Here is a 26263-nt window from a genome sequence, read left to right on the forward strand (position 1 = left end):
TGTCTGGATGTGAGAAGGGGGGCTGAGCAGAGCGTCATTGAACATCGTGACATGGGCACCAAGAGGAAGCGGTCAGTCTGCCGACAGATCGACAGGCTTGCTCAAGCCGCTTCAACCGAGGTCAACAACGGGGCGCCAGCACGCCAGTTCAGGTTTCCACTGAAGGACGATTGTTTGGAATGGCGGAGGGTTTGAGGTGTTTATAATGTTCTGGATGCGGAGTTCATCTGACGGCGCATATGGTTGTCTTCGCTGTTTCTTCGTCGCCTTTCATAGGTAGCAAATTACTTCCAGCATCACTTTCTGTCTTCTTTCCTGCTCATTGTATCGTATGAAAACCAGGAAGCGATCGTTCACCTGATATCAAAGATCAATTCTTCACATCACGATTATAAACCAGATAGTGTTGATTCTTAATGTTCAAATCTAACAGTCAATATATGATATACGAGCGAGTGTTTACTGTGGGCCTTGGTTATTCCCTGGCTTGTCCTCCTAAGCGCAACGCCACAAGAAACTTGATATCGTCGAGAACGCGCAGCCAAAAATTAGTTCCTACCAAAAGCAATCTACGGTAGAGGATGTAATGCTCTCATTGCCTCTGCCAGTGGAAACGACGGTCCACATCCCGAAGATAGATGGCCATGCTACCCTCTCAACCCGAGATGGTTGCATCCGAGTGCAACCCTCAGCTGGGTTGTTGTCCATCGGCTATCTGTTGTGTATCGTGCCCCCCCCCCCTGTTGTGTACGGTGCGTGGCCGACCGGATGAAGGAGAGCCCGCATGCATATTGTCTTCACCGCCGCACCCTCCATCCCAACTCCCTATCTGGGGCATTTCTTGATACGACAATCAACAACCTCATAAATGGTTGACTTCATCTTGAGGCTCAAATACTGCAAGCTCGGCTCTTGCCAACTTTGGCCAGCGCCGTCCGACTATCAATATTGCCGGCCAATCGCCGGGTGTATCGTTAAGCTTGCTGCCACCAACGGGTCCCGCCCGTCTTGATTTATCCGGCCACGCTTGATTAAACGAGACTCTGGGGCGTCCGGGAGTGTTCATCTATTATTAGCTTCGCTCCCGGGACCGAGAGGACGAACCTCTGTTTTGGCGGATATCAAAGCAGTGCTTCCCCGGTAGGCCATGCTGTCCATCAATCACCCAGAAAGCCGGATCCCGATTGACACCGACTGACCACACCACCCTCACCTGCAGCCGCACCTCCGGTACCCCTCAATCAAGCCGTCTTGTCCCTGACACCAGCTGCTACCTTGCGTTGCCATCGTCTTTATTAAGTCGGGGACGATTGACAGAGAGACGGGAAGCGGCTTGGCCGGCCATTCATGCGGACGATCTCAAATCGGTGGACGTAGAAAGATCGCGATATAATAACGCGCAGATCGGAGCCTGCCCGGGCTATCAGCCATCGCTTTGGACCCTTTAATACGACCCTGACTTACTCACCGTTCTTCACGATGAAGTCGGCTCTCTCCCTCTTGCTTCTCGGCATCGGCGCCTTTCAGGGTGCCATGGCCGCCAACTTCATCAGCTCCTGCGATGCCAGCTCCGTCAAGGTCAATGGCCGCACCCTGCAAGCCAACTGCCGCAACATCTTTGGCCAGCTCACCTGCTCCAAGCTGGACCTGACAAAATGCCTTAAGAACGTCTCGGGCAGCTTGCAGGCTGATCCAACAGGGGCCGGGTAAGGAATTCAAAAGGAGACCTCGCGGAAATTGTCGCCGCGAGATGGCCATACACTGACTCACCTTGACAGGCCGCATCTCGACCAGTGCGTCAAGTGCACCAACGGGAAGCCTGACGGCGCCCTCGTCATCGGCGACCCGGTGCCGCAACTGCTCTACTGCCAATGCAACCCAGGGGGTGGTGTAGCCCAGTCCAACTGGCCCACTGCGGCGTTTGATCTCAGTTGGTTCCCTTGTTCTTGTTTGGCCAGGGCATAGTCACGTCGCTGACAACCCTTCTCACAGATACCATTGTCGACAACAGCAACGGGGTTCTGGAGTGTTACAAGACCAGAGGCACCGCGTGCTAATCACCAACCTATACGACGGCTTGCTCTTTTTCTTTGCTTCGCTTCGCTTCTTGTACAGTCGGTTATGGCGGTTACGAGCTATGAATTATGACATCCCGGTTTTTCTTCACATCAGATGGCACATCTTGCCAGTTGGCTCAGTGTTGAATATGGTGTGGGCGGGAGCAGACAAGCTCCCAAATCGTAACACAACACTGATTCTGGATAAAAGACAACCGCCTCGAAGGCCATTTACTAGCCGTCGCTCATGCCGCGCTCAGATCGATGAAGCGAAAGTGGTTCCAACACCTCACCCGGCACTAAGGTGCTCCTCAAAGTCCTTCCGGATGATTTGAATCTACCCAGATTTCCAACTTTCATGTCATCAAGATTCTTCCGTCTTGATACAAAACGGGTGCAAAAGCGAGATCAAGGGGCGCTGACTCCACCGCTCTCGCCACTCTACATCAAAACAACTGGAATCGAGGACCCAAGTCCAGACTCAAATCCAGAGTGCGTTTTTATCAAGGATGCCAGCAGTGTGGAGGAACCATGCGTTACGGTAGTCGATACTGGGGGATGCTGTTGGATGCTGCTCTCGCTGCCGCTGCCGACGTCGAAGCTAAGAATGGCACCATTGCTCGCACCCACGCTGAATCCAAGTTGTAGCTGGATTCGGGACTGGGGAAGAAACTTCCGGAGCTGGCGCTGGCTGCGTCTCAGAGGGGCATGGCGGACTCGTTGGTAAGGATGGTGGTGCTGAAGCTGCCACTAGGGTCTTCCGTGCTTGTTGCCGAGTGTGTTCCCGGATTGTCGCTAAGCACCTGAACGCCGGATACCCCACGACTTTTAACGCCCGATGTAATGATGTAGCCTACTCCAAGTGATTTGAGACGGTCGGCTAGGTTTGCATGAGGTCACTGACGTCTCGTTAGACTCAGCCAGGCCAGTGCCTGTGCTGAAACCCCCGCTTGGGACAACGGTACTGACGGCAACGGACGTCTCGGACGTTAAGGTGAGCGTCAAAAAGCTGACCATGTCCTCTTCATTGGTAGTGGAGGTTGTCCAAGTTGAATTGTGCCAGTGACCAGTTAACGTCTCGATGGGATGGACCGAGGAAGTCGAGTTGACGTGCGCCGATGGCCAAGGTACGTATATGGTGGTAGTCTGGACGATGCCAGTAGTGTTCCAGGGCGCGTGATGGACGGTGATGGTTAGAACCTCAGTCGCTGTGACGGTGGTCGGCTCACAGGGGGGAACGGGATGATGACTGTTTCCAAGCCCCACGCCAAGGGCGAGGGAAGGACTTGGCCGGTTGGTTAGGTATCCCCCCTACGACTATCAGGAAGGTTGAGATTGGATCGGATTGGGTGCCCTCGCCTGATGCTCAGAAGAGCTAACGAGCGCAAGACACCTGGCATGGTGACGGGAATTCTTACGGTAAATGCTAAAATGAAGAAGCTTTGAAGGACTACGGAACTACTTGACGCAAAAATGACAGCGAGAGATGTCGTGGCATTTTATAGTGATGAGGTTCTCAGCGCAAGAACGGGCACGACGCGTTTGTATCCTGAGCACTTTCGGGTTGCGATCCACTACAGAGTCTTCTCTGCTCGTGGGCGACGGATCTACTTCCTAAAGTACATGATAGCTCATTGCTGCGACATGGTACCGATGGGTCTTTCCCGTCCATGCAATGTTCGGCACCCGAGGACGACATAATTGAGGGACCGCGATTAGCGCGATGGGCTGTGAGCAAACAGAGCATGACGGCTCCGCCGCAAGGCGAATTTTGCGAACCTTGCTCGATAGGCAAGCTGCCGTGAGACTTTTCCACGCATGCACTTAGGTTCGCCATGCAGAGAACACCGCAGAGGGCCCCGCAACCGGGCTTGTGGCACACAGCGCTTGGCAGCTGTCGGTGGTGGGCATCGAAATACTTGCGACAGGTTGGGCCATTATGCAAGGGAATAAATAACAGAGTCGTGGTTCACAGCTCCGTTTTCTCATCAGGAATCCCCCCCACGAACCGCTCCTCAGCGGTCTTCCAGTTGATGACATGCCAAATGTTCTCCACATACGCCGCCTTGCCGTTCAGATACTGTCATCGCAGTCAGTCAACGCACGCAGCTCTCAAAAGTTCACAACCGACGGGGCACCAACCTGAAGGTAATAAGCATGCTCCCACATATCCACGCCCAGCACGGGTACGTCCCCTCCCACGACCGGATCCTGATCCTTGGTCGTCACAATCCTCAACCTCCCGCTCCCTTCCTCCTTGACCAACCACCCCCATCCACTCCCCTGGATCCCCAACGCGACCCTCCCAAACTCCTCCTTGAACCCCTGCAAGCTCGTCCACTGACGCTCAATCGCCTTCACCAACCTCGGCGCGACCTCCTCCGGCGCCTTCGCCTCCCTGCTCCCCGGCGGTGCCAAGTTCTTCCAAAACAGCGAGTGGTTAATATGCCCGCCGCCGTGAAACCGGATATCCCTCTGGAGCTCGATCTGACGGGCAACGTCTCCCGCGGCAACGGCCGCGACGTGCGCGTCCAGAGCGCGGTTGAGCCCGGCCACATAGGCGGCGTGGTGTTTGGAGTGGTGAAGCTCCATGATTTGGGCCGAGATGTGCGGCTCGAGGGCATCGTAAGCAAAGGGGAGGGGTGGGAGGGTTTGGGCGGTCAGGCCTGTAGACGAAAGGTTGCCCGCGGCCTGGAGGGGGTTTTGGAGGGCAAGATAGTGCCAAAGGGTGCTGAGGTTGACCATGTTTGATGGCTTTGTAGGACGCTTGTTTCCGATGTCCGTGTTACTAAAGATGGTGATAAGAGCGGATGAGTTTAGGACCGTGAGTCGAGTGTGTGGGTTGGAGAAGTGGGTTGAAGAAATGACCTTGAGGTCGGTCGGCTCAAAGCCACAGTTGAATGTCGTCACGTCGCGTTCCAGTGCATTGAAGTCGCACGCGTTTGTCAGCGGTCCAACGGTACCATGAACCCTGAAACGGCCGTTTCAGGGGGCCACAGTGGGGTTCACCCCGGGATTCCACCGGCTGCCAACAGCCGCAACAGGCGTCCCGAAGCGGCAGTCCGGGGAACAGTCCAGACGGTTGCCATTGGCCTCCCAGCAGGCTGTCGTTGTGTCGTTGTCATATCTCAAGCGGCTGTTCGTGTCAACCAGGACCGAAGGTCACCTCGTTGGCCATTCAGGCAACCCAATGCCAATCCAGTGGCTTGAGAAGGCGAGCCTGGTGGGCCTGGGCAGGATACCCCCGTGCCTCGTCGCCCGGGGTTTCTTTGTGTTGACCACCAGAAGGCGAGGTCAAGGGGCTACCATGCGAAATGATGGTTGAGACATCCTACGCAACGGATCCATGAAGAGAACAAAGAAGTGAATTCGAGTCCACAAAGCGGCCTGCAAACGCAAAGATGCAACTAATTGCTTTCCAATGACCTATATATAATCTTAGAGAGTACGCCGCGAACTCCATGCCCAAATCCATCTCACAAACCCTCCCCCGGATCAGTTTGAATCAAATCAAGAACACAACGCCTCATCCCAATCCGACCACCGCTTGATCACCTCATCCACCGCCCTGACCGCATCGATCGTGGCCTCCACCTCGAACCACTCGCGATGCTCGCGCCCGCAAGCCTCGCACTTCTCTCTGTCCGCCACGCGCAGGCCGCGGCCCGTCAGCTCGATGTGCACGAGCCGCTCGACCTTGTGGCTGTGCGGCATCTTGCGCGGCCCCGCCGCGACCCCCGAAGGCTTGGGGCGGGTGCTGCTGCCGCCGCTTGACGGCACGTACGGATAGTACCGGACCAGCGAGAGGTTATACCCGCACTGGCGTTGCCACTCGTTGAGGCGGCGCTGGACGTTGGTGGCGCGGCCGATCTTGAGCAGGATCGTCTTCTTCTTGCCCGGCGCGCCTCCGTTGTCGGCGTCCCCGTCCCCCGACCGAGCGAACGCCGCGAGCAAGTCGCTGAGCTTGCGCACGGTATCCGAGCTGGGGGGCGCCAGCAGCGAGCGCGCCGCCTCACGCGGCGGCGTCGACGCGTCCGACTCGGACGTCAGCCAGAAGATGTAGATATACCCAGGCTCATCTTGCTGCGAGATGGGTTTGGCGAGCTCCTCCTGCAGCTTCGCGGCCGTCTCGGGGGGCGTGTCGGGTGGGATCAGGACCTTGTTCTTCGACTTTCTGCCACCGGGCTTCGAGGACGGCTGAATGGGCGTCGGGGCCGGACGCGGCGGCGGGTCGACGTCGTCAAACGGAATTGAAAGGTTGAGACAGCAGCAGAGCGAGAACAGCCTCGGCTTTGTGGTGGTAGGGCGGGAGTCGTGGTTTCCGGAGGAAATGTGGGAGAGCCCTAGCCTCTCGGCCAGCGTGTCGATGCTAGAGCGCTGTTGGAGGATCAAGTGGGATTTCTTGGGTGGGCTGGAAGCTGCGGCGGCGGCGGCGGCGGCAGCCTGGTCCTTGTGCTGCCAGCAGTACTGGCTCTCGTCGGTCGGGTCATCGCGGTGTTTCTTCTTGGAGGGTCTGGGTGCGTCTTCAGAGACGAGGGATCGCCTGCACGGGCGGCCGCTCGAGGTGATGCCTCTGCATGTTGTCGCCGGGTCCAGGGAGTCGGTGCGGCCCAGCCGCGCCTCGGGCGTGTTGGCGTAGACGGGCATTGGGAGGGGTGGAGGGTGTCGGTCGCGCTTCCAACTGGCGATTGTGTGACGAACGGCTCGAGCAATGCCGTCGGCCAAAACTAGGGGAATTTATGGAGGAATTGGTGGAAGAAGGAACCGATGAGCTGTCACGAGTTCAGGGCGAACATTGTCGTGGGCCTCCATGATGGGCTGCTGGCCTGGCCTCGTTTTGAATCTTAGCGCCGGAGTGGACTCGGCTGACTGGAGCGACTCGTCTCAGGTCCCAATCCAGGGGGCGGAGATGAGGCTGGGGCTGGCGGGACGACTGCGTGGCTGGGCTGGGATCCTTGGCACCGACGATTCGCCCCGTTGCCACATAAGATCGTCAGGCACAAACCGGCATGCTGGTGCCAGCGAACCCATGACGTGACTTTCCTTGGGTACCTTTGACCTTGCGCGTGTATATGAGTTGTCCTTGGGTGCAAGCATAACGGTTGCGGTCCTAGATTCCTATCTCGAGAACAATGTTACTCCCAATCGGAATACCAAAACCTTTGCTCGAAGGGGTATCAGAGTGCTCCAAAGCCGCCAAAAAACATATGCCACTAGCAACGTTCAAGCATAGTCTCACCAGATGCTTAAGAGGGGATGGGCGATGGTGAGCAAGCCAGGCCAAGCAAGCAAGAAAAAGAGACATGGAAAGCTGTCCCCAACTCCCCACCCACACTTATGACCACGAGGCCTCCTCATCACCAAAGACGTCCGCGCCGCTCCTGCCCTTGGCCTTCTTCCCGACGACCACCTCCTCCACGGGTCCGCCCCTCACAGACCCCGTAGCCACCGCCGTCGTAGTCGACCGCGCCGCCGTCAAACCATCGTCCGAGTCATCCGTGTAGGGCTCGTGGTCATCTTGCTCATTGTCGACAAACAGGCGGGCCGGCTCCTCCTCCCCGCGGCGGCCGCGCATCCAGCGCGGCACCGTGATGTTCCAGTCGCGCTTGGGGCGGAGGGCGGACAACCCGGGGAGCTTGCTCCGGACGGACGTGAACCCTAGCAGCGGGGGAGGCCGGCGCACGGCGGGCAGGCGGGGCCGCGAGACGGTCTCGTACCAGGGAATGGGCGGCAGGGAGTCCGGTCGTAGGCGGTGGCCGCAATGCGGGCAGTCGGCGGGGACAGCGCGCCAGGCGGCGTACTCGACCAGGCCAGGGAGAGCCAGGCCGGCGCTGAACTCACGCAGGGCGAGGGAGAGGTGGATCAAGCTACGACGCAGTTAGCTTCGGCAAGGATGGCGTATCGAAGAAGGGGAGGAAGGGTGTTCCATCTCACAAGTTGACCAACAATGGGATGGTGCAATACGCCGCGAGCATGGCCAGGTCGGCGCGGGGCGGACCACGCTGACCGCGCCCCTCGGCCGCGACCCCGATCCATGTGAAGACCAGCACGACCATCAAGGCGGCCGCCAGGGCCAAATCCACGATGAACACTAAAATGCGGTGCGTCCACACAGATCCGCTCTTTGTCCCATTGGCTTCGGCCTCAGAGCCACCCTCGCCGGGATCATCCTCCAAGCCCCCCTCAACATCCACCTCCGAGCGGTGAGGCTGCTTGCCCTTGCCCGAGCCTGTCCGTCGCCGCTCGGCAAGCAGTAGAAGCAGCGAAACAACAGCCGAGAAGAAAAGAGGGACCAAACCCAGTGCGGGAACCACCTTGTTAGACAGAACGCCGTGGGTGATGCATAGCGGAAGTGCTGGGATGAAGGACAGGATGGCTGCGGTGCGGAGAAAGGGACACGACAGGGTGGTGGCGGCAGGGCTGGGCGGGTTGCTTGATGCGGGTCTGGATTGGAATCCGGAAGGGTGACGGTACGTCGTATGGGGTGCGTCGGGATCGGTGGTTGACATGATGGTGACGGCTTTGCTGGTATTCTATGGTGGTTGTGGTGGCCGTGGTGGTCGTGGCGGAGGACCCGACGCTGCTGTGATAAGCTGGGGGGGGACCGCGTGGGATCGTGCAGTATCCAAATGCGGGGGGGGGGGTTGATTTGGACCACAATCGTCGACCTGGGGCCAAGAGTCACAGCATCTGCCTCTTGAGGGAGTACGAAAGTTTGCGTCCAACAAATCAAGGTATACGATGCGATGTTTGGGCAACCGTGGATGAAATAGGCGTCGGAAGTCTCTCCGGCTAGGCATGTGAATGCGAGGACGGAGAGGTTCCGCAGGTCTCACTGATAGCGCGGGTTGCGGCGGCACCCGTGATTGACCGGCCCGCGAAGCGATAACCGTCGTTTGGGTGGAGCTCCAATCTGCTGCAGAAGTTGGAGTCTGAGCGGAACGCCCCCACTCACTCAGTCGTCGCTGGGCTCTTGACCTACACTAATTCTATGAAGGGAAACCCACTGCTCAATCGACAAAACACCCGCCATCAAGCGGTCGCAGCGATCGTTTACCAAGCGCTTTGATCGCGCTATCCGAAGGTCCAGCGAACGCGTCAACACAACTCAGGTGCATCTACCCGGCTGGGTTATGCAGCTTTCCGACGTCAGGGTTGGCACAATAAGGTAGAAGATGGACTCTCCATGATAACTCAGAAAAGCAGCTTTTTTTGCAGAGCAACCTGGGCTCCCGGCCTTTACCGGGCCTCTCAATTGTACTTGTCCCGTCCTTCCCGGCCCCACAGGTTTGCCCGATGAAATGTACTGTGTAATCTTGCTGAAATGTTGCCCTTCTGCCGCGGACTGTCGCCGCTTGACCGGGTTACGCCGGACCACCCTCGGCTCCGAGGGATGTGGTTGTAAATGACTGGTCTGCAGAAATAGAAGCGTGCTGTGCCAACGCATGACATTTCAACTCGCATGACTCCTGGCGGAACCAACCAGGTTGGGCAACTGTCGTACACCTCACGGAGCCCGGATCGTTGTGACGAACACCGAACGAGGCTGAGGGGCGACATGGTGGCGAACCGAACAACATCAGGTTTGCGATAGAGATCCAGAACGTGATGTCCGGCAGTGATGCAACATGCATGCGGGCCAACACCTGTTGAGCCGCGCGGGCGGGGATTGAGAGTTTGGCCCAGCTGATTCCTCCTCTCCTCATCAGGTACTACGGCGTATTCAGAACGCGCACCGGGATTTCAGTGGAAAACGTTTGTTGAGGCGCCTGAGCGGAAGTGGCAGTCCAATGAGACGCCTCCCTTCACTATGGTTCCCGTCATGCCACAAGAGCGACAACGATCGTGCAAGCCAGCTTTGATACTTGGACATATACACTTAAATATCATGCTCGAGGTACCATTCTTAACCTCGCACAATGATCTTCGACTTTACACGACAGCCTTCAACCCACACAGTTGTCGGCGAGTTCACACAGGTTTTCCCCCAAGTCTATTTTAGTCTCATCCAGGTACAAGATGTGTAAGTGACACCACACACTCCACCAATCCACCAGCCAGCCTCTGCGGTCCCGCTGATCGCACCCACGCAGCTTCTCAATCAGACCCCACCAACAGCGTCGTGAATAACACTACCGACGAAATCCTCCTCAGCAGCATCGGTACATCGACCGATAACACATCCTCCTTCACCAACGTTCCGGCTCCCGGCCCCCAGGAAATCGTTGAACCTTCAAGAACCCACACTGCCTCCTTTCCCAACACTACGGATGTTGACCTTCTGAGGGGTGTTGGTGCCTGGGCAAATGATGTTCCCTTCCCTGCCAGAGTTGCGGGTCGCTCGTGTACGTCGTCCATCCCAACCCTTTCTGAGCGGGAAGCACTGCCCGCGAACCAACGCCATTTAATGCAAATTCCAGTGAACGCCTTATTTGAGGATATTATACGCGAGCCTTGCGAGTATCCTCCTCCGTGGTATTCCTTCGTTGCATTTTACGAAGGGCGATATCACTGGGTTGCCAGTCGGCCTCCTCATGTGGGTTTGGATACGGCGTATCCCTCCCAGGTGGTTCTTGACGAAGACATCGCTCTATCAGAGAGGCAAGCCGGTTCGTTTTTCAGCACGGGCGATTCAGGGCCCGAGGCTGAAGCAGGCTCGGCTTCCATCATGACCTCACTGGAGCCCGAGGACCACAAGCAAGGCGCGGAGGAACACTCGGCTGCCCACGCGAATGCAGAGGTGGTGGGAAGTTCACGGGCGCAGGTGGATGTGTGAAAGGTGAAACGAACCCAGCCCGTCACGACTCAAGAACCGTTTGGGCGGGGTGTGCGTTCGTCATTGGCTGCGGCTGCACGATCACTTTCCGGGATGGCGGAAGGGCCGCAGCTGGGCAGAAGTCGGGCACTCCCATCCTGGAAACGCCAGACTCCGGGACCCACCCATGCATCCGTTTAGCCCCACTCGGCCCGCTTTATGGGTCACACTCGGCGCCGGCTGAGGAGGTTTCCAGCCGGGATTTGCTCCGAACCACCCCCCCCCCCCCCCCCGCCCAACCTCCCGATGTTCTCTCCCCTACATCAAACATCAAATGATGCATTACGTTGTGGAAATAACAAGGTTCACAAGGCAAATAGAGCAAGGAGACTGCGAGACTACACCGGGTGCAACTTTCTTAGCGGTGCCAAGCGAGGTCTGCTGCCAGCTGATCTCCTGCGGTCCTGTCAGCTGGTGGCTACCGGCAATCCTTCGCCCAGCCGATGCTGCCGGCCCGGCGCCATCAAACCGACACATTGTGTTGCTTCAGCCGAGCGAGTACCTGCAGATGCCTGCATTCCAATGCGCGACGCGCCTTTTGTTGCAACACATGATTGTGGAACAACGTTCTGCGTGGGCCGTTGCGACGCAGTGCTATCGTTGAAAGGGGGTGGAATACAAAATGTCTGCTGCAGATTGTTCTGGCCGTGACTTCGTCGCGGCACACAGATTGACACCATCCGCTGTTGTGTCGGATGGTAGCCATAGATGCGGCGGACGGTGGTTTGGTTATATTGCAATGCCCCACCTTGGTTTACAAACACCAACGCAACATTTCCAGCATAATACCCGTGAAAAAGCAAGTGCACAATGACTGAGCGCAGGTCTATCAACAGCCCAAGCCACTGTTACTCAAAAGGCAACGAAAGGCAGCCGGGTTCACGCGGCTGATGCTTCGGTGGTTTGGGCTGGGAAATCCTTGGGCGGTGTGATTGTCAGGGAGACGGGGCCACCCGCCCTCCCTCGAATCCCAGCTCCGCAACCGCAACCCAACCACATGGATGCTTCGACGTAACGCCCTGTTTTCACGTCCCTAATCTGTGGTGATCGTGCGCTGTGCGACTGTCCTCGTAACGCCCTAGCCAGGCGGCTACGAGCCGAACCGCTCCATCCTGCCGGGGTCTGGCGCTGATCGGCGGATTGTACTCGGCCAGAACAACTAGGCAAGATAGGACGCTGATGTTGTATGTCTGGGGGGGAGGCTCCGCGACGGGCAGTAGGGTGGCAAGTTTGTTGGAAACAGCCCCGTCTTATTGATCTTCAACAGGATTGGATTCCTGGGATGGCGTTTTCAGTCCTGCCCTATCTATCGTCGGATCCAACCTGTATTGAAGGATCCTGACAGGGGCCTGATGTTGGTTTTCTCGCACACCCATAGCGCCCCTTGGGTCCACCCACGTCACTGCCTCGGGGGAGGGATTTGCTTGGCCATTGTGATCCTGCCACTTCCGTTGAACTATGGATCTGATGGCCGTTTAAATGGGGGTTTGGACATGCGAGGAGCATCCGTCGGAGCGGTTGAGAGGCGACCTCTTCGACGGGGTGGGCGCTCCATGGGGGTCTCGAGGGCAGCTAGAGGCGGGGCATCGCCGCTCGCTAGTTGGCGTCATTGCGTGCATCGCAACGCTCGCTGCAAAGGACCCCGGGGTTCCCGCTGCAATCTGGATGGATGACATGCATCGGAGACAATATAAAAGGGACAGGCACGTCTGGCGTTTGAACCCGAGGTTTCTGCGTCTTCGCCGACATTGTTCAGGAGTGGACCTGTGCGATCAAGATAGTGCACCCTCAAAGCGCGATTCAAAATGGGTAAGTACATGTGATGAATTATTTTGATGGATTGACTGTGAAGCTAACAACAGACCTCTATGAACCTCACCACCCATCTAGCTTCTCTGGCTCAAAGCCATGCTGCTGATGGTCTGTTGGTGGGAATCGGCGCTTGGGCAACCAGTGCTCCCGACACCGTCGGTGAGCCTGACCCGCGGCAAGGTATGGTGCTATTATCTTTCCTCTGTCCCCCTAAACTGCATCCAGACAGTTGAACGGCACCAAACTCACCCTTGCCTCAGCGCACGCTGCCATCGAGAACGTTATGCACCGGCCGTGGGACTATCCTCCTTCATGGTCATCTCTCCTCGCCCACAATGACAAGCACCTCTCGGAAAGCGCTGGCCCCCGTTGGGCGGAGCATCATCCCCTCGAGGCAGTCGGAGAGGATGGTGGTTTGACGGGTGAAGGAGCGCATTTACAATCAAGTCTGGGCTATCTTGAACCAGAAACAATGAAGAATGCGGGAAACGAGGCGGCATCCCCACAAACGTGACTGTTGGGCAACACGTTAGAAACTCTAGAAGTTAGAGGCAGATGGCAATTGGAACGAGCAATGTACGATAATTAGGCAGACGGGGCGCTGGTAATTCCAACATCGAAAGCACTTGGTGATGGTTAACTGCCTCAAAGTGAAAAAACTAAAAAGAAAGAAAGAAAAGAAAAAACACCGGCCTTTTTTGGACATTTCTCCATGAATCCGACAAAGTTCAAGACACAAACTCCCTTTTGGATTGAATAAGATAAGTAGGCCTATTTTTTCCGCAGAGCCTCACAGCAAATTCTGTGAGGCTCTCAGCAGAGCGCGAACCAGAAAAGCTCGGCTTCCTTCACCTAGCCTCATGGCTCTGGTATTTTGAAGAGGCAACTTCGAGGCCAGCCCCTTTTTCTTGCATAGGCTCTTTCTAAAGTTAGAATTCGCTTCGTTTCTCCCCAAGAAACAGGGGCTGGCAGGCCATGTGGGCCGTGTAGGTCGAGTGCTGCTGCTTGACTGCCCTGTTGAGTTCAGACACCTAGGTAGGTAGGCCGTGGATGGAATGAGGGATTCCTATGGCATGGCTCAAGCCCAGTATCACACCTACTGAGGGGTCGGACTGGACTGCGGCTGCGGCTGGATCCAAACGTGCCGCAGAAAATGCGGTAACGGACGGCGTACAAGATATGACATTGTCCTTCAAAGGCATGGTAGGAGAATGAATGATGTTGGCCGTTCCGGCGTTATGCTCCAGGGTTCCATGGAAACGCTTTGCCCCGCTGCGCAGTGCTGAATGATTGCGCTGGTTGGTTCAGTGAGACCATCTCCGACGGCGGCTATCTCAGGGCCCAGCCCAGCGTCGCACTTCGCTGAGGGCACCATCATCACGAAGCGTAGTCGTGGATGCCCCTTCGTGAAATTGGGCTGGTTGCCTTGTTTCTTTTGCTTTTTTTGTTGTTAATCAGGCGACATATGTTTGGTCTTGATTCGGGCACTGTGATGGCCCGGACCTGTGAGAGTGTATACGGCGGAAAGGAGCGGTTGGAAGCTGTTGTTCCAAGGAAGAAAACAACTATCTGATATGCTTCTCCTGGAGGCTCCTTATATATACGATGGATGCCTAGAATAGCGGTCTGAGCAGGCAGAATGCCTGCGAGGGTTCAGGACCAGGGTATAAGTCCCTATAGATCCTGTTACAGGCACCTAGTAGCGACTTTCCTTCAGATCAAAATCAAATGATCGGAAATGGGAAAAAATGGGCGTTGACGCCTTCTGCAAGGCGGTTACGCTACAGGCAATAGTTCAACGTCCAAGTGATGCAAAAGTAAAGAACCCGTCAGACTGGTCAACCAAGCGACCTGGGAAGTGCTGAAATTGGGTCAGATGGCGTAGAATTTGCTCAACAACACAACCGCCCGCAGCTAAGCTTTTGGGGAGGCTACAGTAGGTAGTGATCAGCTTGGTCAGATGCCTTCTCGGCTGTATTTGTCGTTTTGGGGAGCAAGCGAACAGGCTGGCACATGCGCGAACTGAGCGGAGCTGAGATCCAAGAAGATCAACACGACTCAGGACTCCTTCTCTCCTGCAGTCCTATTTTTGTTTGCTTCCTTCGCCCTGACCTTTCAATTGTGTCTTCTTACTAGTACGCCGGGCGTCACAAAGCGCAGTTCATCTGATCGTTGGAGGAATCGGCCAGCAGAAAAATCGGATTCGGGAACAGGGGCATCAGAACCAGGGCTCGGGGCTTTCGGGCGGCGAGCCTGTGTGGGTTTCTGAGGAGGACGGCTTGGTGCGCGGGCTATTCCCGCCTTATTTGGGAGTTCCCATAATAGTTTTCTGATCCCTAGGTGAATCCAGACGTTTATGCGCCTAATTACCGAATTGGACATCGAGGCCCCGATCGAACACCATCAACAGGGGCGGTTCTGCACCGAGGCCGTGACAGCCACGCCCCCCGGTTGATGCTTCGCCCCAAACGCCTTCCAACATGCACACTTGCTTTCGAAATCAACGCCAGAACGTGACCAAAGTTGAACCAACTGGACAACTAATCTGTCATAGCCATGCCGTATCTGAGCAACACTGTTTGCCATCTATCAGTGCCCGGGGCTTCCCCCCCCTTGTCTACTCCTTCGGCCTCGGGCTTCAAAGAAGATCAAAAGCATCGCGCGCGGGGGGAGGAGGGGGGGCTGCACAGGCTTAGAACGCTGAGCCATTTCACGAACGCAATCAGTACCACATCACCGTCCGTTCGGACGTTGGCGGGCTGGATTCGAGATCACTCCCTAGCTGCATGTCAAGAAATGGCCCAGCAACAAGGCTGGTGAGGCAAACTTGTTCTATTTTCGGAGGTAAGTATTCATTCTGCCCAAGTCACACGCCAGTCTCAACCACTTCCGGTGATCACCGTTGCAATGGGCCCATGCTTCCGTCGATTCATTGGGAATGGCATGGAAATTATGCGAGCTCAGGCTTCAGCAGACGTGGCACCAGTCCAGGCTCACATCTCTGCTCCAGAAACCGGGATCCGGGGCACCACTGTCGCCACGGACAGGTGGCGCTGGGCTGAAACAGTCCCCATTTTCACACGTTCTTGGTGAGCCCAGGCGTGTCACCGTGCCATCGGTGGCGCTGGAGGGGGGGACGCGTCATTTGTTGCTTGGTCATGCGGCGGCCCTCGCAGAGCGGGCTTCCCATACCCGTCTGCCGTACCTTAGTCACTCAAGACGAGACTCAGAGGATGTGTGTTAGCCTAGCATGCAGGCTTAGGTGGTGGGCCAGATACAGAGACTGCACGCAAGGCTCCGGGCTCTCCCGTGAGCGCATGAGTTTTGGGAGCAGCTGCCGGCAGTGAATGGTTGATGCCTGGTTGCGGGTAGACTGTTCTGGCGCCGAGCGCACGGCCATCTCTATTACAGCCTTACGACCGCAGCTCTGTGGGTATCCAACCTCCACTGATCCGGATTATTCTATGTTTGAATGTCCTACTGCGTACACCGCCAGTAATCCAGCAAAGTTCGTCCGGTTCTATGGAACACCGATCCGTTCTGTCGATCTAGTAGTAATAGACCGTGAACGGTATACTTCCCGGCCTCTTCCGCACGGACGGTTCAGCTGCAGAAGAGCAGGGTTGGTGATATGCATGCATTAGCCCACTGGTTGGTGCAAACCCCCTGGTTTGGTTTGTCCAAAAACAACTTTGGCATTCCGTTTCTGTAGCCATTCTGGGACGCATCCGATCCGCTGTCGCCGGCTGGATCTCCTCCATGGTAGTTATCGTTCATTCATGCTTCTATGTACGCAACGCGGGAACGGAAGGTTTGCATCCCGAAGCGGCAAGACATGCCATGCCATATTTCATTGCTATTTTCCGACGCGAGATGAACGCATCAGCCCGGATGGAGGTCACTGGGATATCAGGTGAATGCAGGGAACTGTGCCACCCAGAAAACATCTCCGCGATTCGCAATCATGACCCCAGGGAGTCGGTGACGCCGGCTCCCAGAAGGGGACGAGCACAATGTGGTCCAGTGAGTAGAGAGGGCAGCCGAGGACAGACACTACTTCAAATCCGTAAAAAAAGAAAAAGAATCCTTTTCTGGTCAAAGAGCGCCATCAAAGGTGGCGCCTGAACAGAGCATCCGAGATAGCGTAAGCCAAAGATGGCCAAATGTCGAAACCTGCAGCGTAGGGCAGTAGGCATGGTCCATTTCTGGAGCTGGATGGCCCATGCCAACGACTGGAAGACTGGATGCAAAGAGCAAGGAACAGGTGACGCTGCACGTGACATGATTCGTTTCCCATCAGGTCGTCCGGCGCATGTTTGTTTTACCTTGGAACCAATCTCTGACCCTTCAAGCCCGCCTTCGTCCCGGTCGTCTCCCAATCACCTCCCAGTCACCTCCCAACCTCCTGGTTGTTTATCTAGGAATTTGCCACCAACGCCTCAAACATGCAGAGATTGATATCACAGACGCCGATATGCTGCCCAACAAGAACCCACCAAAAAACAAAACCCAAACGGCACGCTCGTGGCGGATCTAACCCATCCAGGCTTGCCATCCCCCCGTTGTACACAGGCAGCCCAGTCTACTCCTCCGGCCCCGACCTCCCATCCAACCACTTGCTCATGTACGGCCCGTCCAGCCAGTAGCCCAGCTTGGCGTAGTAGCTACGCACGCCCACCCCGGAAATGACGCTAATCTTTTCGCTCCCATGCTCCTCTCTTGCAATGCGCTCCGCCTCCTCCATCAACAGCGTCCCGAATCCCTGATGCTGAAACTTGCGCGGGTCGCGCGCATGCACTGGCACCGCCATGCCATACACATGCAGCTCGCGCACCAAGCTTGTCGGCTGCCCAACAAGCTCCTCGCGGAAAGTGTACTTCTTGGAACACTTGCGCAACCTCAGCAGCGCGACGAGGATGTCCTGCTCCGGGTCCTCATACGCCAGGAACGTCTCCCAGCCGCCGTTCGCCATGTAGTCTCGACGCACCAGCTCGATCTGGCTTGGCCGGATCTTGTGTTTGACCTCGTTGATGCCCACCTCGCGCGTGCGCACGTCGCGGCACGTGGTGCCAAAGTCCTTCATGCGCGCAAGGGCCAGCTCGCGGAGGTTGCCGTTCTCGACGCCCGACGTGACCAGCGGCATCGGGATATCGCGCTGGACGCGGTAGATGCGGGTCCACGGCGGGACGAGAGCAAGGATGCGCGCGACGAGGTCGATCAGGCCGTTGGGCGTGTAGTTGCGGTAGCGGCCGGTGCGCCAGAGCTCGTAGAGGCCAGTGCCGCGGATGACGAGGGTTGGGTAGATTTTGAGCCCGTCCGTGCGAAAGGCCGGGTTTTCGAAGTACTCACGGAATTGGTCCAGGTCGCGCTCCATGCCGACGTTGGGGAGATCCGGCATCATGTGGCTAACCACCTTAAAGCCGGCGTCTTTGGCGAGGCAAAACGTCTCGGCCACGGCGGCCACTGTGTGGCCGCGGTTGGTGTCGCGGGCCACGTCCTCGTACAACGACTGCACACCAATCTCTAGGCGCGTGCACCCGTACCGCAGCATGCTCGACAAGTGCGGCTGCAGGCAGTAGTCGGGTCGTGTCTCAATGGTAATACCAACGCACTTGATGCTGCTCTGTTCGCCGGCGCGCACCGCCTCATCCACGTCGAGGGTCGAGTATCCGCTGAGCGCGTTGTGCAGCTGAGAGATGAACTCGTCACGATAGGACTCTGGCAGCGACATGAAGGTGCCACCCATGATGATGTATTCGACCTTGTCGACCGAGTGACCCAAGGCCTTGAGTTGGTCGACGCGCCCGCGCGCCTGTTCAAAGGGGTCGTACCGCGCGCGGATAGCCCGCATCGACGTCGGCTCGTACCCCGTGTATGACTGGGTGCTGTACTCAAAGTCGGAATCCGGGCCACCAGGGCAGTAGACGCAGATGTTGCCCGTGTAGGCGATATGCGGACATCGGTGGGGCTTGCACATGACGGCGACAACGGCGATGCCAGACGAGGTGCCTGAGCTGCTGTCAGAGCGGTGCGGCCAACAGAAGAGAAGTTGGGATGAGCGTACGAATGGGCTTTGCAATGAGCCTCGGAAGAATGTACTTTTTGTAGTGCTCCGGCACAGCGGCAATGATGGCTGTCAATGGCGGCACGTTGTTGATCTTGTGCTTCTTTGCAAACTTGGCGCGGAGGGTGTTGAGGTTGATGTCCTTCCGGGGACGGCTTGGATCCTTGGAAGCTTCATGGTCCTCGATGAGGGCGTTGGCGATGTCGGCGCAACACCGGAGGAAGCGCTCGTTCTCTGGCGGGAGGTTGGCATCTTTTTTCCGGGTAGTTGCCGTGACGGTTGTTGTCGCCATCGTGGCGGAGGTATGTGTGCTTCGATCCCGGAAGTTCTCTTATAGACCCGCGTATTTTCAGAGACTGCTGTCCTGATTTCTATGAACCTATGTGTGGTCAATTCCGACGTTTGGTTGACAATGGAGGTTTGCCGGATGATGTCGAGGCCGGGACGAATTTTGGTGGGGTTAGAGGGGCGTCGTAGCGAAGCAGGCGGGGGAAATTGACTAAGCGCGAGACCCGCGCGTCAAGGAGCGCTTGTTAGACGCGCCGCCATCCGATGATTGCCGCAGCCAAGGCCGAGCCTGAGATCGGAAAAACACTGCCGCCGTTCATGGGCGGCATTCCCTGGTTCTGGCCAATGAGAGCATGTCGGGCCCCCCCCTTGCAACCTGGGATCAAAGAGGGGGGGAGGGCCCGGTTGGCTGGGGCTTTGGCTGCCGCGACAATTTTGGGACGATGGCGGTTTGGGGCCATGGCCATGACGACGGGTTGCTGCCGAATCCATCCAGTACGGTTCCAATCTTGAATCTCGGTTTTGATTTCGCTGCCAAACACCACTACCGCCTCGGCTCTGCGCTCTGTACCTATCGGCGTGCTCCCGATCTTTCTTGTTTTCCCTCCTTCCCTTTGACTTCTTTTTGCTTTCTTCGATTCCTCAAACCACGCCGCCATGCGGGCATTCTCGAGGCATTCGCGGCCCACGGGCGCTCTCCTGCGCCAGCTCGCCCAGCGGAGCTACAGCTCGACGTCGACCCCCTCTCCCTACGCCGCCACCATCAACAACCTGAAAATCAACAGCGACACCAAGGTCATCTTCCAGGGCTTCACGGGCAAGCAGGGAACGTGAGTTGCGACCATCAGTCCCCTTCTCCGCCGTCATTTGCCCCTTATCGCATGCGCGACCTGTCCCGAGGTTTGCAGGTCAGGGGTAAAGGTGGTCGAGTCATCCGAGTCATGTGCTCATGCAAGCCGTCACCAACAGGTTCCACGCTCAACAAGCCATCGACTATGGTAAACACTCCCTTGCGACGGCGGACCGCCCCGAACTATGGCAAGATGCGCTTGTCGACGGACTCGGGATCTGATTATTCGCGCGATTTGTAGGCACCAAGGTTGTCGGCGGCACAAACCCCAAGAAGGCCGGCCAGACGCACCTCGGCCTTCCCGTCTTCGCCAACGTTAGCGAGGCCGTGAAGGAGACGGGCGCTACTGCGACGGCCATTTTCGTGCCGTAAGCCAGCCATCCATCCATAGTCCACTGCCGCGATCAACCGCTGACCAGCGACCGCGCCCCCTCCCACAGGCCCCCGCTTGCCGCCGCCGGCATCGAGGAGGCTGTTGCCGCCGAGGTGCCGCTCGTCGTCTGCATTACCGAGGGCATTCCCCAGCATGGTCAGTCACGCAGCGCCGGACGCCCGAGAGCAGCACGTGGCAGGTTCTAACCGAGCGGCAGACATGGTCCGCATCACCTCGATTCTCAAGTCCCAGAACAAGACCCGCCTCGTCGGTCCCAACTGCCCCGGAATCATCGCCCCCGGGCAGTGCAAGATTGGCATCATGCCCGGCTTCATCCACAAGCGCGGCCGCATCGGCATCGTCAGCCGCTCCGGCACGCTAACCTACGAGGCCGTCAACCAGACCACCCACGCCGGCCTGGGCCAGTCGCTCGTGGTCGGCATCGGCGGCGACCCCTTCAGCGGCACCAACTTCATTGACTGCCTCAAAGTGTTCCTCGAGGATGAGGAGACGGACGGCATCATCATGATTGGCGAGATCGGCGGCTCCGCCGAGGAGGACGCCGCCGAGTTCCTGCGCCAGCACAACACCAAGAACGGCGGCAAGCCCGTCGTCTCGTTCATCGCTGGCATCTCGGCGCCCCCCGGCCGCCGCATGGGCCACGCCGGCGCCATCGTCTCGGGCGGCAAGGGCGGTGCGGACTCCAAGATCCGTGCCCTCGAGTCCGCCGGTGTCATCGTCGAGCGCTCGCCCGCTGGGCTTGGCAAGGCGATGCGCGATGAGTTTGTCCGTCGGGATCTGCTCTGATGGACGACGTCAGTTTGAGAGCCATGTTGCGTTTCCGTGCACTCGATAGCCGGCCTTGTACATGTTGATATCTTCGTCGTCGCTTCCACACCATGGAAAGTGTGGGGAAGGATGGAGAGCGTGGTTCCACGACGAGCTGCGCACCAACCGCAGCGTCTTGCAGCATCTCGATTCTATAGACTTGGGGGTCGGGAGTCCGGCATAATAATCGTGCTTTTCGAACCTCTGTCCCTCTCGTTGAACTGCGTATCTCGTGAACTCCAAGCTGCGCTCATCTAACGACGACGCACGCACGGCAAGGCTACAAGCGTTTGGCAACGTCGCAAACCACCGTCGGATTCCGAAGCCCATGGGTGCGTTCCCAGAATCCAGGCACCTATCGACGACGCATGGAGCGATTCCCTGTATTCTCTGCCGGCGAGTAATCGATGCCATTACAACAAAGCCAAAAAAAAAAAAAAAAAGGAAAAACAAAAGCAAAGATTCCCCAGGACGTCCCAGTCCGCGAACTCCTTTCCCGATGCTTTCTAAACACATATTCATGATGGATGGTGGTGGTGGCGGCGATAAGGTCCTTTATGACCAGCTCCCCGCACCGTTTCGCGCTCAAGTGCTGACCCAATAACCCGTCTTCCTGCCCTTTCTGCCTATCCTGTGCCTACGATCTCCCACCGCCCGCGACCCATTCCTGGAGCGGCCCGGGTTCGCTACTGCTCGCCCAAGAGCCTTGCTGTAATGTCGCCCATGTACGCCTCCTCCAGTTCATAGTCCTCGCCGCCGTTGCGGTCGATCCCCACGTAGATGAACGCCTCGACGACGGCGTCCACGTCGAAGCCCATGTTGACGAAGCGGTCGACCAGGTCCTTGTTGTACCCTTTGTATCTGGAGCCGGGGGGTCGAGAGAGGAGGGAAGAGGATTTGTTAGCGCGACGTCGGTCGACTTGATTCCACATGGCTTGTGTCTGCAAGGCGCTGCGGGTCTCGCGGTTTCTCGCCGGGTACGGGAGGCAACATACCTGGACGGGTCGTCCTTCTTGGGCGGCGGAATGGCCTTTTCGTAGTTGTGGGTGAGGGTTTCCCTCCTTGGGGCGCCGGCGTACTTGACGGCCCAGTCGTGGGCCTTCTTTGCAAACTCGTTGGGCGACTCCATCATCATGGACGCCACCTCGGCGTCCTGCGGATCCTTGGGGTTCGGCGACTCGAGGAGCATGCGCAGCGAGATAAGCGCCATCTTGATGGTGCCCACCGGCGACCAGCCGGACCCGAGGGTGTCGAGGCAGATGGCGCCCTGTTGGAGTCAAGCGTTAGCCCTCCCTCGGTTCCTAGCTTTCCCTTCCACCAAGATCTCTCGGGCCAAGCTCACCGTGACGCTGCTGACATTGGGATGCCAAATCTTGGTGTCGAAGCGCATGGTGGGCGACTTGAAGGGGTACATGTCCGGGATGACAATGTCGACCTGGAACGTGCCGCCGGCGTACGGGGTGTCGGGTGGCCCGATGAAGGAGCCCTTCAGGCGCGTCAGATCGGCCGGGTCGACGGGGCTAGCGAAGACGCCCGAGTTGTCCTTGTCATTGTTGATGTCGGCCAGCTCTTTGGCGATCCGGCGCTCCCGCGTGGTGGCCATCCTGCGGGCGGTGTATGGAAAGAGGCCCAGAGGCGGAGCGTGGGTGGGTGATTCGACGAGACGTTGACGACGGGCGCGGGGCTCGGGGAATACGGCGGTGGTGCTGCGGCGCACAAGTGGACGGCAGGACGAGAGGTGCTGGCCGCGAGGATGCGCAAATGTCGGGTGTGGTGGAGAGGGACCTGAACGACCCGAGCGAGGCAGCGCCCGATGGGTTTTGGTTTCGGGAGCGGCAAACGCGCAGGGAAAACGGCTGCCCGGTGGCAAACGGATCAAAAGTCAGGAAATTAAGGAAACAACGCGGAGGGTGAAGATATCAAGCTTTCAACTACGATAAAAGTGGCTACTTGTGTGTGTCATGTGCGGAATACGGGGGTTGTAAGAGGGTAAGAAGTGAACGGTCCGGAGAGGGCGGCCGGGAGCATGACCCAAGCGTGACGGCATGTATGTACACAGTAAACGGGATGGAAGAGTGCCCCTCCACCGGCCCTGTCTCATCTCTCAGGTCCATCGTGGTGGGACGTGCTGGGACGTGCTGCGTGGGGCTGCCTGCCTGTGGTGGCTCGCCCATTCACCTCCAACATGCCAAACTCGATGAAATCACGGGCAGCCGGACGTTGGGGTCCCGCAGCCCGACAAAACTCCGCTGGGCCAGATTGGCATTCCGTTTTCGGTTTACTGGGCGTTTGTTCCATACGAAGGCTGATTGCACCCCATCCAACGTTTATCTTGGGTTAAGACTCGGAAGTTTTGTACGACTTGAAACCCCAACCCAAGTCCTTGTACTGTGTATGTCCTGTCTGTCGCAGCCAAGAGCAAGGGTGGCGGCTACGCGTGGTTCCATGGCTACGAACGGATAACGGCGTGCTGGGAAGAAATGAGGCTGATGCTGGGTGATCTAAATCAGCGCCGGCTGCTCTGCTCGGTCTTGGAGCTTTCCGACGCTGGACGTGCTGTGTGGGATGTAGCACGGACAGAAGCAGATCGAGCTGATGGCGGGGTGAAACTGGGCGAAACTGGGAACCTTGGAAGCGGCATGCGCCTGGCAGCCTGAGGGACCCACCATGCTTTCCCGTTTGGGTTTGAGGGTGGCTCGTGCCGCAGTGGCTCATGGTTGGCGCGTCCCTCTGCCGCCTAGCAGCTCCCAACGATAGCGAGCTCATCGCAGCTCAACCACACAACATCATCTCCTGACCTCACCAACCAAGCCAGCCTCCCCCCCGAATCGAGATTCCGCCCGTACCATCCGGGTCGCACACTCGCCGCTATCTGGTCGAATTTCTCCATTTCCGAATCAAACCGTCATCTGCACATCGCCTACCCTTGACCGCCGGGGTGTAACCCATCGTCACCATGGTACGGCTCTTTGGATAGCGGGGGTTCGGGCGTTCGTTGCTAACTGGACGCAGGGTCAAAATCAGTCGGGAATGGGGGGTGGTAGAGAAGGGGGAGGTGACAAGGACAAGAAGGTGTGATACCCATGGACCAAACCGCCCGCCGCCCGAGCAACCACTGCTGACAGGCCCATCCCGAAAACGTAGAAGGACAAGCCCAAGTACGAGCCGCCCCCGAGGCCGACAACCCGCGTCGGCCGCAAGAAGAAGAAGGCTGGTGGCAGCAGCGCTGCGGCCAAGTTGCCTCCCGTGTTCCCGACCAGCCGATGCAAGCTCAGGCTGCTGCGCATGCAGCGCATCCATGACCACCTGATCCTCGAAGAAGAATATATCGAGAACCAAGAACGTCTCCGCAAGGCGAAGCTGGCCAAGGACGACACCGCTCCTACCTCGGAGCTGGACTCCAACGACCGGTTGGCCGACGAGCGCAGCCGTGTCGACGACATGCGGGGCAGCCCCATGGGCGTCGGCACGCTCGAGGAGATGATCGATGACGACCACGCCATCGTGTCCAGCACCGCGGGCCCCGAATACTACGTCAGCATTATGAGCTTCGTCGACAAGGACCTGCTCGAGCCAGGTGCCAGCGTGCTGTTGCACCACAAGACTGTCAGCATTGTCGGCGTGCTCACCGATGACACGGACCCCGCCGTCAGCGTCATGAAGCTGGACAAGGCGCCGACGGAGTCGTACGCAGACATTGGAGGCTTGGAGCAACAGATCCAAGAAGTCAGGGAGTCGGTCGAGCTGCCGCTGCTCCACCCGGAGCTCTACGAGGAAATGGGCATCAAGCCGCCCAAGGGTGTCATCTTGTACGGCGCTCCGGGAACTGGCAAGACGCTGCTCGCCAAGGCCGTGGCAAATCAAACTTCGGCAACATTCCTGCGCATTGTCGGAAGCGAGTTGATTCAGAAGTATCTCGGCGACGGCCCTCGGCTGGTACGCCAGCTTTTCCAGGTAAGAAAGCCCGTGCTCATCCCACGCTGCCCTTGTTTGCGAAGCATTCTAACGGGCCAACAGGTCGCCGCCGAAAACGCCCCGTCCATTGTGTTCATCGACGAAATTGATGCTATTGGCACCAAGCGTTACGATTCCACGTCGGGCGGCGAGCGCGAGGTGCAGCGCACCATGCTTGAGCTGCTGAACCAGCTTGACGGCTTCGACGACCGGGGCGACGTCAAGGTTATCATGGCAACCAACAAGATCGAGTCGCTCGACCCCGCGCTGATTCGTCCGGGCCGTATCGACCGCAAGATTTTGTTTGAGAATCCGGACCAGAATACCAAGCGCAAGATCTTCGCCCTGCACACGAGCAAGATGTCGCTCAACGAGGATGTCGACCTGGAGGAGTTTATTGCGCAGAAAGACGATCTCTCGGGTGCCGACATCAAGGCCATTTGCTCTGAGGCGGGTCTCATGGCTCTGCGCGAGCGCCGCATGCGCGTCCAGATGGCTGATTTCCGGGCCGCCCGCGAGCGTGTCCTGCGCACCAAACAGGAGGGCGAGCCTGAGGGATTGTATCTGTAGTATCCTAGGAGCAGTAGCTAGCGTGCTGGAAGCGGTCGGGCATGCCAGCGGTCAATAGACATTCGATCTAGGATGACACCAGTGTCTAACTTGTCGCGATTTTCATCGTCCACAGAAAAAAAAAAAAAAAACAATCCAGACCATCGCCGTCATCTCATGCTTTTCCAAATCCCGGACAGAGCTGAGGAGGACCTACCCGACATGTGCATGATCTGCCCAAACCAGTTACACTGTCAACAACACCATCGTCACACAACAACAGCATGAGGCACAATACACCCACCACCAAGAAAAAAAAATCGCAACCGTTCCGTTATCGGGGAACGGAGGCAAAAGTTATGGGAACTGTGAGGCTCGAACTCACGACCTCAGGATTACTCCAGCGTCTAGCTGGATCATACTCTTAGACAGTATGAGACCTGCGCTCTTCCGACTGAGCCAAGCTCCCTTGCTTGTTCGCTTGGTGGTGTGAAGGTCCGGGATGTCCCTCTATCTTCGGCATAATTCCCACCCAAGCTCCACAACAGACAAACAGACGCTCTCCCTGATCTTGTATGGGTGACCCAATAAATATCTCACAGCTCTTGGGTGACGCCGTCTGTCCCCTCGAGGCCGAGAAACTGCGCGCCGTGGAGAAGCACCCGGCCCAGAC

The 26263-nt window shown here is 57.6% G+C and overlaps 8 protein-coding genes and 1 non-coding gene across 9 annotated transcripts; 3 read left to right on the forward strand and 6 right to left on the reverse strand.

Annotated features, from left to right (window-relative positions):
• Positions 1-1479: 1479 nt before the first annotated feature.
• Positions 1480-2057, forward strand: VTJ83DRAFT_3773 (uncharacterized protein; the record flags this gene model as incomplete). The annotated part of the gene is made up of 3 exons (XM_071010188.1): positions 1480-1706; positions 1779-1930; positions 1993-2057. The coding sequence occupies 3 exons, from the start codon at positions 1480-1482 to the stop codon at positions 2055-2057; spliced, it is 444 nt and encodes a 147-aa protein (XP_070867651.1).
• Positions 2058-4026: 1969 nt separating this feature from the next.
• VTJ83DRAFT_3774 (uncharacterized protein) lies at positions 4027-4802 on the reverse strand (the record flags this gene model as incomplete). Its single annotated transcript, XM_071010189.1, has 2 exons — positions 4027-4137; positions 4200-4802. The coding sequence occupies 2 exons, from the start codon at positions 4800-4802 to the stop codon at positions 4027-4029; spliced, it is 714 nt and encodes a 237-aa protein (XP_070867652.1).
• A 765-nt stretch (positions 4803-5567) lies between these two features.
• Positions 5568-6704, reverse strand: VTJ83DRAFT_3775 (uncharacterized protein; the record flags this gene model as incomplete). The annotated part of the gene is made up of 1 exon (XM_071010190.1): positions 5568-6704. The coding sequence occupies one exon, from the start codon at positions 6702-6704 to the stop codon at positions 5568-5570; it is 1137 nt and encodes a 378-aa protein (XP_070867653.1).
• Positions 6705-7392: 688 nt separating this feature from the next.
• Positions 7393-8566, reverse strand: VTJ83DRAFT_3776 (uncharacterized protein; the record flags this gene model as incomplete). The annotated part of the gene is made up of 2 exons (XM_071010191.1): positions 7393-7924; positions 7992-8566. The coding sequence occupies 2 exons, from the start codon at positions 8564-8566 to the stop codon at positions 7393-7395; spliced, it is 1107 nt and encodes a 368-aa protein (XP_070867654.1).
• An 8700-nt stretch (positions 8567-17266) lies between these two features.
• On the reverse strand, positions 17267-19040 carry VTJ83DRAFT_3777 (uncharacterized protein; the record flags this gene model as incomplete). The annotated part of the gene is made up of 2 exons (XM_071010192.1): positions 17267-18693; positions 18749-19040. 2 exons carry the CDS (start codon positions 19038-19040, stop codon positions 17267-17269), a joined length of 1719 nt encoding a protein of 572 aa, XP_070867655.1.
• A 653-nt stretch (positions 19041-19693) lies between these two features.
• Positions 19694-21066, forward strand: VTJ83DRAFT_3778 (uncharacterized protein; the record flags this gene model as incomplete). Its single annotated transcript, XM_071010193.1, has 5 exons — positions 19694-19866; positions 20006-20034; positions 20128-20254; positions 20327-20415; positions 20477-21066. The coding sequence occupies 5 exons, from the start codon at positions 19694-19696 to the stop codon at positions 21064-21066; spliced, it is 1008 nt and encodes a 335-aa protein (XP_070867656.1).
• A 707-nt stretch (positions 21067-21773) lies between these two features.
• VTJ83DRAFT_3779 (uncharacterized protein) lies at positions 21774-22690 on the reverse strand (the record flags this gene model as incomplete). The annotated part of the gene is made up of 3 exons (XM_071010194.1): positions 21774-21948; positions 22083-22354; positions 22430-22690. 3 exons carry the CDS (start codon positions 22688-22690, stop codon positions 21774-21776), a joined length of 708 nt encoding a protein of 235 aa, XP_070867657.1.
• Positions 22691-24043: 1353 nt separating this feature from the next.
• Positions 24044-25611, forward strand: VTJ83DRAFT_3780 (uncharacterized protein; the record flags this gene model as incomplete). Its single annotated transcript, XM_071010196.1, has 4 exons — positions 24044-24046; positions 24100-24159; positions 24232-25041; positions 25105-25611. The coding sequence occupies 4 exons, from the start codon at positions 24044-24046 to the stop codon at positions 25609-25611; spliced, it is 1380 nt and encodes a 459-aa protein (XP_070867658.1).
• Positions 25612-25950: 339 nt separating this feature from the next.
• VTJ83DRAFT_t71 lies at positions 25951-26059 on the reverse strand. Its single transcript has one exon. It is a non-coding gene; the product is annotated as a tRNA-Met (tRNA).
• Between the last annotated feature and the right edge of the window lie 204 nt (positions 26060-26263).

The sequence above is a fragment of the Remersonia thermophila genome, chromosome 3 (genome assembly GCF_042764415.1).
Source record: "Remersonia thermophila strain ATCC 22073 chromosome 3, whole genome shotgun sequence".
In the NCBI taxonomy this organism is placed as follows: domain Eukaryota; kingdom Fungi; phylum Ascomycota; class Sordariomycetes; order Sordariales; family Chaetomiaceae; genus Remersonia; species Remersonia thermophila.